Source organism: Mandrillus leucophaeus, unplaced genomic scaffold, assembly GCF_000951045.1.
Source record: "Mandrillus leucophaeus isolate KB7577 unplaced genomic scaffold, Mleu.le_1.0 Scaffold21, whole genome shotgun sequence".
In the NCBI taxonomy this organism is placed as follows: Eukaryota; Metazoa; Chordata; class Mammalia; order Primates; family Cercopithecidae; genus Mandrillus; species Mandrillus leucophaeus.
The window spans coordinates 4,833,247-4,844,593 of NW_012102143.1; the positions used below are offsets into that span (position 1 = coordinate 4,833,247).

Consider the following 11,347-nt stretch of genomic DNA (forward strand, 5'->3'; position numbering starts at 1 on the left):
CCCATCTCGGCCTCCCAAAGTGCTGGGATTACAGGCATGAGCCACCGCACCCAGCGTCTTCTCACATTTCTTGTGGTATCTATCACTGCCTTCTTGCACGTGCAGTAGATGTTAAATAAAGGACTGGTTTTCTGATTTCTGATCAACTGGCGTAACGCTATTGCTGGTCACTTGACATTTATAAAACAAAAGATGTCTCCCCAGTGAGTCAAATGTGACCTGAGCTACTTGGTCTTTTGTTGACTATTCAAGTGTGCCCGGAGTAAACATTGCCTGTTCCCAGGTGAGTAAGCCGTGTCTACTTACAGCGGTGAAAGCCATTGACTCTCAAGGTCAACCCCATCTCGGCACATCAGCTGTAGATTCTAGCATGAAGTCAACCTGGGCCTGAGTTCTTGGTCTTTTGATGATGCCAGCCAGTTTCACGCAGTGAATGCTCCAGTTCCGGGGTCCCAGTGCTGCTGTCTGAACCCATTTCTTGTCCTGCACAATCCTTACACTAGTCCTTGGTCTAGTTTCACAGCCCAAAGCCTGTCACCATTCATTCTGCAAGTCAGCGTTGGTTGCGCTGCGTGATAACCCCACCAAAGGGCCTTGCCCACGGTGCAGCTGCTTCAGTAGCTATAGTTAAATAAGATCACTGAAAACGATATTTTTTCACTGTAGTGTACCTCTCTCTCATCTTTGAAATTTGCAAGCATGCCCGTTGTGTACCTCCTGGAAACTTTGATGTGCCAGTGGCTGCAGAGGTAGCAATAAGGGAATGACCAGAGTCACGGTGTCACCCAGCTGCCCCTCAGCACTTCTCCTCGGCAGCAGCTGTCCCCAGTGGATGCCGAGTCACACGTGTTTTTTTCCCGTACAGGTCAGCCCTCTCAAGGTGAAAGCTGCTGTGACGTATGGGAAAGTGCATCTTTTCTATCCAAACCAACGCTGTCAATTATTTATTGTGTGGGAAATTCCAAGGCTTTGGCTTCAGCCAAATGTGTTCTAAAGCTACTACCAACTGCCAGTCGTTTGGGACACCTCAAACAGGACTGAGCACTGGCTAGGGAGCATTTCTTCTAGCCATGGATGTGGTTCTAGGAAGAGCCTGTCAACGCGAAGTTTGACTGATTCGTGGCCTTGTATTTCTAAGGACAGTTGGAATGAGAGATGATGGTCTGATTGCATTTAGCATTCTGTTCCTCTTCCCATAGATCCTAACTGGGCCAGTTTGAACTTGGGAGCCCTCATGTGCATCGAGTGCTCAGGGATCCACCGGAATCTTGGCACCCACCTTTCCCGAGTCCGATCTCTGGACCTGGATGACTGGCCAATCGAGCTCATCAAGGTGATGTCGTCCATCGGGAACGAGCTAGCCAACAGCGTCTGGGAGGAGAGCAGCCAGGGGCGGACGAAACCCTCAGTAGACTCCACAAGGTAGGAACTTTGGAAGATGCCTGGCTCCCGACACCTTTGCCAACAGTTAGGCAACTGGAAGTGATCGTAATGACAGCCACAGTTGGGATGGTCCTGATAACCTGTAGGAGTTCAGGAGTTCTGATTCATCCGGCATAGGAATGTCGGTGTTTAAAATTGGTCTTAAGCAGACGTGGATAATTCACACTCCTTAATTTTTTATGTTTGTTTTTAGGCCTTGGGGATTTCTCTCCCCCTCTTAGAAATGTATTAAGCTTCTAACCTTATGAATATATTACTTTAATTAATACATTTCTAATAGGCATAAGCTGTGCCGTTGACACTAATTATGAATTTTTGATCCTTTAATTTTGTTATTCTTATAGCTTTGATAAGCATCTGGTCTGTCACTCCCCCCCGCCACCATCACACAAAAGTTATTTTTATGGTAACAAAATATATTTTATTTTCTAAAATATATCTCTAACACATTTAGTCAACCAAGTTCAGCATAATGTATGGTGTAACTCCTCATTAATGTTAATTGTTAAACAGTGTAAAAAACGCATTTATTTTGAGGCCGTTTAGTTTCTCATTTTTCATTTACAGCTATTATAAACCGTTTTTGAGTACACATACATATTTAATGTTCCTAAGAGGTGATAAAATGGCATGTCTTCCGAGAAGGCGTATGGCGTGGAGGCAGAATAGAGCATTTCATCTCCGTGCTTGTCTAAAGCAAGTGGCTTCCAGGGTTGCCCAGGTGCTGTGTTTTTCCCCCCACAATAGGAAGTAGGGGTTTGAGGTTTGCTGTCAGTGTTTGCCTCTCAGGTGTCTGAAGAGATGAAGGGAGAGGAGAGGTCTCCCATCGCTGGTACTTTTTAGGTTCCTCTGATTTGTTTTGCTGCTGATCAGATACAATGAAAGTTCAAGTGGTAATCTGTGGTTCAGCCACAGAAACCGGTTTCTACTGCAGAGCAGTAAGAACGTGAGAAGGGCTGGTGGACTTCAGTTCATTAACACTGAAAAATGAATTTGTGGTGCCACCTTTGGCTCACTGGAGAGAATGAAGCTGGTGTGTTACTCATCTTGCTCTCCGTATGAGGGATTCTGTGGTAGTGGGGAGGACAGGAAAGGTGCAAAGAACGTATTTGTTTAAAATTGCATGGTTTTGATACATGAGCACTTTATGAGTTATGCTCTATAGTGTAAACAGGGGTAAGTTTCTTACAAACTGAAGAAATTGTGGACTTTAAAAATTATTTTTCTCAATTTAACACTACCATAGAAATCGGCTGGGTCATCAACTGTGGACATGCTTAAAACATGAATTCATGTTTTAATACCTATTTTTTAAAAGATAATAACATTGGAGGAAACCTGGGTCTGAAAATGAAAAATGATTGGAAATTAGATTGAGCTGAATGTATGACTGCAGAAAACATTGAAATAAGTTGGAAAAAACGATGCATCTTACTCTTTATATGTAAAAGAAGCACATTCACTATTTTTAATACCCTGAATTATTAGAAAAGTTTGTTTATCCATCCATTACAATTTAGAAACAATTTAGAATTATTAGAAGCAAATATATGGGTTCATGTTTTACCTGATAAATATTTTATAATTTCATCTTCATTTATAAAGGAAGATTGTGTGTGCACAGGTATTTCATAGTTCTAATTTGCATCCTTGAATTAAGTTCTTGAGTGTAGAGCCCAGTCTTTTTTCCAGTGTTACATACATCACATCATTGTATTTTAGAGACCTATTGCCGAGACTTGCTTTCTCACAAGTGCAGTGGTTGCGGGTCAGTCCCATCTTTTCTTCAGTCACCATAGCTTTCCTAAAGAGCAGTGCTGAGTTGTAACTCCTCTCCGAGACTGTGGTGTTGGTGATGTGGTTCCCTGCTGTTGCTGAAGGTAACTGTGGAATTTCCAAATTCCCTTCGCACCCAAGAAGATAAACACATACAAGAATTGAATGTTTCTTTGTGCCTGTGGTAGTTTTCCTGGGGAGTTTTGTTTTCAGTGAAAATCAGCAAATAATCATTGAGCACTTTCTGGTAGAAAAGAAACAGTAAGTGATGATTGCAGTTCCCTGGTGATTGGTGAAGGTTCTCAGGGCCGCCTGAGGATGCCAGGGCTCAGGAGAGTGCTGGCAGTAGGTGCGTTCTGGGAAGTGTCACTGGAGAGATGGCATCTGAGCTGGAATAGGGAGTGATTCCCGTGGCCGCAGCCAGGGGACCAGGTGGGAAGGCTGGTTGGAGGATGGGAGTGGCCTCGGCGGGTGCGGGCTTGGCCCGTGGGGAGGTGTGCATGTCGGTGAGTCCAGCACCGTGGATGGCAGCCTCCCATGAATGAGGAGGAGCGGGGATGGGGGAGGCCCAAAGAGCAGAAGCAGGAAGGGCCTCTGAGCCAGGCACTTTAAAAGCAACCCTGGGGGCAGGGGAGAGGGGAGGGGTTTGTCTCTTCATGGGTTCTGTCTGTCCCACCTGTTCCCAAGAGGACTAAAGGCAGCCAGCAAGGTCTATGTCCCTTCCAGCTGGAAGGCCGGGGTCCTGGTGGAACATGCGGGAAGCCTTAACTACACTGTCCAAAGCAAAACACACCCAGCCCAATAACAGAGTAGAAATTCAGACTCCCACCACCTTCACCACCTCCTCAATAGAAAATGGGAAAGTGACAGCAGGGGCTGGAATCTCCGCATGCAGTTCTGTCCATGACGTGAGAAGATTCTGCCTTTCGAAGCCACCCCCGCTCCCCCCTCCCCGCTCCCTCCACTCCTCCTGGTCTCTGCAGAACCTGTGATTGTTAGGAGAAACAGCTGGAAGGTTCTTTTAATGTGGCCCTGAGGTAATACCAAAAAGAAATATTTTAATAAATTTTTATCTGTATCGAAGGAAAAGCCAAGTGCAATATATTCGGTGTAATTCTTTGAAAAAGGGCTCAGCTGTTTTCCCGAGGAGCTCTGGTCCATTCCATCTTGTGCAGAAGATTCATTCTGACAGTGGAATATAATTAGAAATGCGTCATTCCGCCTGCCCCCACCCCCAAACACACACACACACACACACACACACACACACACAAAATTCAAGACCATGGGGAAGTAGAACACAGCAGATCTTCCCCCAAAGAGACTGCCACACACTGGAGTCACCTATTTGTGCGGCCAGTTAGGACAGCAGGCGCCCTGGACAGCCGGCCTCTGCCGTGTCCCTGCACCCCTGATTAGGGCAGCTTCGGACGGCTTATAATTGGTTCTGGTGAATCTCTGCCGCCCTGAGAACTGCCGTTCAAACTTGAGCAGCATCATGATCAATCGAAGCTGACGGCTGAAGCAGTATTGACTTCCCATTCCTAAACGGGGGAATCATTAGTCAAGAAAAGCATCTTTTAATTACTCCCAGGAAGAAAAAAAAATCTTTTTGGATGGATTCTGCAACAACTGCCATTTTTTCCCAGTGCATTCGATATTAAATTTATTGTCACAGGAGGGGAGAGGACGCCCTTCGTCCCCCTCTGTAATGGGGGTTTAATTTGGAGAAAGAAGCGCGTTAGAGAACAGATCAATGCTACAACAATTAACTACATCTGGGGTAGAATCAGAATTCCCCTCTCTAATTGCTATTGATACCATTTAAGCACACACTTAAAATACTGATTTTAAGTGGGGATGTTGAAGTGGTGGTGACGTAGTAACAGTGGACAGAACTAACTAGGTTTTAGGGGTTTAAGAAGGGAGCAGTCAGCTGTGTGTAGGACAGGACTTATAACACCTGGCTTGTGTATTTGTGTGGTACCATAGCATAGTGTGTTGTAGGGCATTGAGCAGCAGGGCCGGGGGCTACCAGCCAGGCAGGGCTCTGGGTTCCAGTGTTAGAGGCACATGGTGTTACTGTAGGGAGAAGTTGCCAAGCTCCTTGGTGAGCCTTTCAAAGGCAAGAGTAATAAGCTCAGAGGTGAAGATGTTGAAGCAGTGGAGCGAATGTCTCCTGCATGAATGAATGATTGAATGAGTAACTGAGTGAAAGCGGGAACTCGTCATCATGGAACACATGTCAGGTGCTCTTGCTCCTTCGGGGCCTTGGAATTCCTCATGTGAGTGAAACTGGGGCTTTGACGTTTGCAGCACCAGCAAAGCCGTCTCAGTAAACCCGTCCACGCACATCCTCTCTCCCTCTCTCCATCCTCTCATCCTCTCTCCCTGGCACAGCAGTGTTTCCGGGGCTGCACGGCAGCGCCCTGGCCCGTTGTTCTTTGTTGTTGTCCCCATTGCACTTAAAAACATTTGGGATTGGCTGCAGTGCAAGTGATTTCCTAGCAAGACGGAGCAGAGCCCTCTGGTGCCTCATTCCTCTTGGCAGAAGCCTCATTCTGCAAGAAGCTGCGTCTCCCATCTCTGCGTCCCGGTGTCAAAGCATTTGGCCCCCAAGGCCCTGCAGGGACTCGCTGCTATTTGCATTTCAGTGCAGGTAGCCTGTTTACACGGGGGTTTGGGAGCCTGCTGATTTGGGCCAGGAAATCAAAGGAACCTGGAAGTGGAGAACAGTGTTTTCAATTCCCTGAAAGAGCCCATGAGAGGAGCTCTAAGCGCAACTGAAATCACCCATTACCTCTTTGATGCCACTTGGAAGGGAACCGAGTTTGCTGATTTAGTACGTGTTCTTTTCCCTTTTTTAGCATCCTTTCTCTTTTTCTTCCCCCCGTTATTTGTAAGTTCACCTCCGTGCCTAAACTCCCTTCTCGTCTTTAACCTATAAAAAGATGTCGCCTTCGATAGGAAGATTTGGGGCCAGACATCAGAAATCTGCGTGGGAGAGACTGGCCGTACACTTCCAGATGGAACAAGTCTGCCCAGTGATGTGAGTTCCGTCTCTCTTTGATTCTGGAACTCTACTTTCATCTTATTTATGCACATGGAGATATTGATAAAGGGGAAATGTATCCAAACTGAAAATAATTGGATCCCTACAGCTAACTCTGAGATATTAAAAGCAGTACCACTTGGCTGTGTCTTTGTCTTGTTAGGTTTGATCATAAGATCACAATATAGTAATCTCGGGCTCAAATTTCTGGCATAAAGATGCACTGTTCCAAATGTGGCCTCAGGGAACACGACTGCCCACACAGCCCCAGGATTGTCTCATCTTATTATTTTTCAACAGTTCTTGGCCTGCTGAGGTCAATGTTTTGTCTCTTTTGAGTGTTCCTCTATGCTTGACACCTTTTCCTATTTTCTTTCTTTAAAAAAAAAAAAAATGGGGAGGGGGAGAAAGGAGAAAAAAAAATTAAAAAAGGACTTTGCCGCGATGACCAGAGTCCATCTGCAGTTGGGTGGCATCTGCTCCCCACATGTCACTTCCCTCATTAACAAGCAATTGAATTAATTAAATGCTACTCAGAACACGCATAACAAGCTACCGGCAGTGTCCAAATTAGCACTGATAATCAAGGATGATTTCCTTTATTATCCTGCTAAGTGGTGTGCAGACTCTGATCTCCCTGTCTGCCCTCATCTATTTACATACCCCCAGCTCCTGCCTTTGGAAGCGGAGGTTATCTTACCTAGTTAATTTGCCACGATCACCGAGCATGGCGGATTGATGCCCTGCCCCTGCCGCCACTGCCGGGCCCGGGCCCCCTCCCCGGCTGCCCTCCCCCAGCCCCAGCCTTTGTATCTCAAGCTCACTGATAAATTAAAGGCCACCCCTGTGGTCTCTCAAGTGAGTAATAGAGGCAGAAATTTCATTTTGCAACTGGCTGATTTAATGATCCAAAGGGTAATTAATGGCCTGATTATCTTAATGTTAAATATGTCCGGCAGCAATTACTGTGACCTCCCGCTTGTCAAGGTCCGGGCTGTGCTCTTCTTTCAATTAAGTTCTCTGGGGCTTAATGGTATGAATAAACTCCTCTGATTCTATCATCCCGGACGCAGAGGGTTCAGGGAGCTGGGGGCTCGTTTGGAGTTTTAATCAGCCTGTCTTCTACTCCGGCGATCAGAGTTAACAATTACAGCAAGGACAGTTTAACTTTCTTCTTCCCGTGCAGACCCCCCTACACGTACACACATGCACACTTTGGCGTGTGGTTTTGTGTGCCTTGTTTTCATGTGCTTCTTTCAGTGCTCTGAGGGAGAATTCTGTTTGTGGAGGAGGCCGCTGTGCTCTGTGAGGCTCGTCTCTTCCAATATAAATTATCATGTGAACGCTGTGGTTTTTCTATTTGACAGGCTTAATTAATTGGCAGGAGCCCCCGAAAATGACAGTGCCACTAATTGCAACTCAAAGTGAATTTCTGTCACCACGGCGTGCCTGTCAGTGGGCATGCCCTGGCCCCAGCCGCAGAGCGGGTCCACCCTCCTAGTTTCCCCGTCCAGGCGGGGTCTATGCCCTGCTCAAGCCACGACAGTGGCAGACTCCTCCAAGGAGCCGTGGGTTTGCAGGCACACCGTCGCTTGCAGGAGTGACGTTTACTACCAATAAAGTTTATACATTCTCAGCTCTGCAAACGCAACAGCTGCTCGGGGACCTCAGCCTTTACTTAAGATATTTTAGCAACTTCTCTTAGCAAGCCAACTTGGAATCAGACCGAGAGAACCATAACTCACTTAGCCACCCTTCATGACTGGATGGTCCTCATTAGCACACTGCTAAATATGCTTCAGTTTACTAGAGCTCCGGGCCCGGATCAGAAATATTCTGCTATAAATATTAAGCCAATTAGGAAAATGTACAAATGAGAAGTACGTTAACACTGCCTTTAAAATAATACCTATAGATTACACTTGACAACAGATACAGCAGTGCATCTAGTGAACCTCCGCAGGGAGCTTGGTGGGAATTCGAGCAAGCTCTCCGTAAAGACTGGCTCTAATTATAAGAACGGTGATTCTAAGAAGATTCTCCATGAGGTTAAGTATAATGGGATCTGCTTTTGAAAGGATAACTGTACTTACATTTGCCTTTGAACCAGACGGACAGAATGGTGCTCTCGGTTTATCATGCCGCCTGCCGCACACGAACCCCAGTTATTTGTTTGATCCTGCAAGACACCAGTGTGTGCTGGGAGCCGGCTTTGCTACCACAGAGCTGTCTTGGGTTGAAAATCCTTATCATTTACGTTCTGAAATATGACCGTCATGACAATTAAGGAGTTTCTGATGCTTAAGAATTCTTACTACCCCTAGCAGATGAGAAGGCAAGTCATCAGCAGGCAGCAGCTGGCTTCCAGGTGTCCTGACCACGTTCAAGCCCGTGTCTACTTGTGGGAGTAGGTGAAGGAATGGAATGGGAAGATTAACCTTTTTAGGCTTGAATTATATAACATGGGCCAATAAATATGGCCTCATTTTGATTCCTCCAGCAGTCGAGCATTTTCTAAGGGGCCCTGTCTTTCAGTGGTGTTTTGCTTATTTTGTACCAGGGATTCTCTGTCTTCTAGGGCACTTTTCTCTTTCTTCTTCTTCATAATGAAGAGGAGCCATGGCCGGAGCTTGCAGTGCCCTGTGTGCTTGGATTATCCCCATTCCCAGGAGTGTGCCAGGGTCACGTGGGAGCACGGGTCAGACTGCAGGCACCAGGATCTGACTCCAGATGCCGCTCTGCAGTCCTGCTGCTGCTCCTGTTCCTTTTCTGCCAAATCCATGTCAGTAGTGGCATTGAGAGAACCGACATATTTAGCAGCATCCCCTGCCACTCGCCCCTGGTCAGTTTCTATCTCAGTAGCCATCGTGTGTCAAACTTATTAAATAAGTAGTGCAAACTTATGTATAATAATATAACTACAGTGTCTTTCCACTGTACAGTAGCTTCACTTACAGTAATGTAAGTAATCATAAAGCCTCTTCCATTTTAGTTTACATTCATGTAGCAAACTTGACTTTTTTTTTTCTTTTTTTTTAGTTGGCATCTCGCTCTGCTGCCCAGGCTAGAGTGCGGTGGCACAATCTTGGCTCACTGCGACCTCCATCTCCTAGGTTCAAGCGATTCTCCTACCTCAACCTCCCAAGCAGCTGGGATTACAGGCGTGTACCACCACAGCCAGCTAATTTTTGTATTTTTAGTAGAGAAATACATTTTAGTAGAAAATATATTTTTAGGGTTTTGACACGTTAGCCAGGCTGGTCTCAAACTCCTGACCTCAAGTGATCGCCTGCCTTGGCCCCCCAAAGTGCCGGGATTACAGGCATGAGCCAGTGTGGCTGGCCAAAACCTGACCTTTTAAGTCACACAGCCATGATTCTAAAGTCTAAATTCTCTTCCACCAGTGCTAATCCTAAGAGCTTCCACTAAAAAACAGCACTGAGAACTGTAAAATGTTGAGATCCACCCACACAGGTGCAGTGTTAGAGCCCCCATGTTTCACAAAACCACATCCTACTCATGTCCCTGACCCAACACTGCCTTTTGGGAATGTAAAGCCTATATTGCAGAGACCTCACAATCATGTTTATTATCTGCATGGTACAATATGAGCCATATCTCAGGCCACAAAGTTCCTGGTTCTGGTTTCATGCCTAGCATCTTCTGCCATTTCAATTTTTTTAAAAGAAGGGTAATTCCTCATTTCTAAGAAGAGACTAGTCATTTTTCCACCCACTTAATTATGTAGATTAGTGCTAAAAGAAAATAATATTTATGAAGTTTCCTGGGCTTCCTTTTTATCTGGAAGACACAATCAGCTTTGAGGTCTGGGTCATGCATACTGGCAGTGAGAGGGACAAGTGGTCCATGCCCTCCCCAGTGGTTGTGGAGGACCTGCTGATATGGAAGATGTGGTCCATGTTTATTTTGCTTTGTATCTATGTAGTGGTTTATCGTAGCATCAGTATCACATAGGAAGGTATATTCTTGAGCCCCACCCAGGCTTACTCAGTCAGCATCCCTAGGGGGTAGGGTCCAGTGGTGTGTTTTAACTCTCTAGGTAATTCTTATGCACATTAAAGTTTGAGACACTCTGGTCTGCACTAAGTAGGAAAAATTAAAGTCCACAATCTCACCTGTGAACTCACTGTCTTAGTCCAAGTCCCTGGACTTCATTCCTCACTTCTTGAGACCCAAGTCTTCTGTTTTCTTCCTTTACCAGACTGTTGTCTGGCCTAGCATATCCAGCAGATGTTACAGCCAGAGAGCATCTGCAAGAGGATTATACTCTGTGATCAGGTGGCATTGAATGCAAGGAAGGCAAGGTTGGTTCAACACACAGAAATCAGTCAATGTAATATACCACATTAATACAGTAAAGAGAGAAAAAACATAATCTTTTCAAGGGATGCAGAAAATACATTTGACAAAACCCATTGCCCTTTCCTGGTAACAAACACTCAGCAAACTAGGAATAAAAGGAAATTTGCTGAACCTGATAAAGGACATCTCTAAAAACCCCACAGCTAACATGGTACTTTATGGTGAAGTACTGCAGGCTTTTCCCCTAAGATCACGAACAAGACAAGAATATCACCAGATTTGTTCAGCATTATACTGAAGGTTCAAACCAGGGAGTTAGGCAAGAAGAAGAAACCAAAGGCAACCAGATTTGAAAAGAAGAAGTAAAACTACCTCCATTTCCAGATGATACAATCTTTTATGTAGAAAATCCTAAGGAACCCACAAGAAACAAGTTAAGCCAAATTGAAGGATACAAGATCAATATGCAAAACTCTTAGCTGGCCATGGTGGCACAGGCCTGTAGTCCCAGCTACTCAAGAGGCTAAGGCAGGAGGATTGCTCAAGCCCAGGATTTCAAGGCTGCAGTGGGCCACAATTGCACCACCACTTTCCAGCCTGGGGAACAGAGCACAACTCTGACTCTTAAAAAATCAAAAAGGCCAGGTGCAGTGGCTCATGCCTTAAATCCCAATGTTTTTTGGAGGCTGAGGCTGGAAGATTACTTGAAGCTGGGAGTTCAAAACCAGCCTGGGCAACATAACAAGACCTTAT

The 11,347-nt window shown here is 45.6% G+C and overlaps 1 protein-coding gene across 2 annotated transcripts in view; it reads left to right on the top strand.

Annotated features, from left to right (window-relative positions):
• Positions 1 to 11,347, top strand: part of AGAP1 (ArfGAP with GTPase domain, ankyrin repeat and PH domain 1) — a 650,920-nt gene that overhangs the window by 570,855 nt on the left and 68,718 nt on the right. For both annotated transcript variants that reach the window (XM_011980281.1, XM_011980282.1), the window contains one exon: positions 1,200 to 1,422. In XM_011980281.1, coding sequence (XP_011835671.1) covers positions 1,200 to 1,422 — 223 coding nt within the window. The remainder of the gene's footprint in view (positions 1 to 1,199; positions 1,423 to 11,347) is intronic.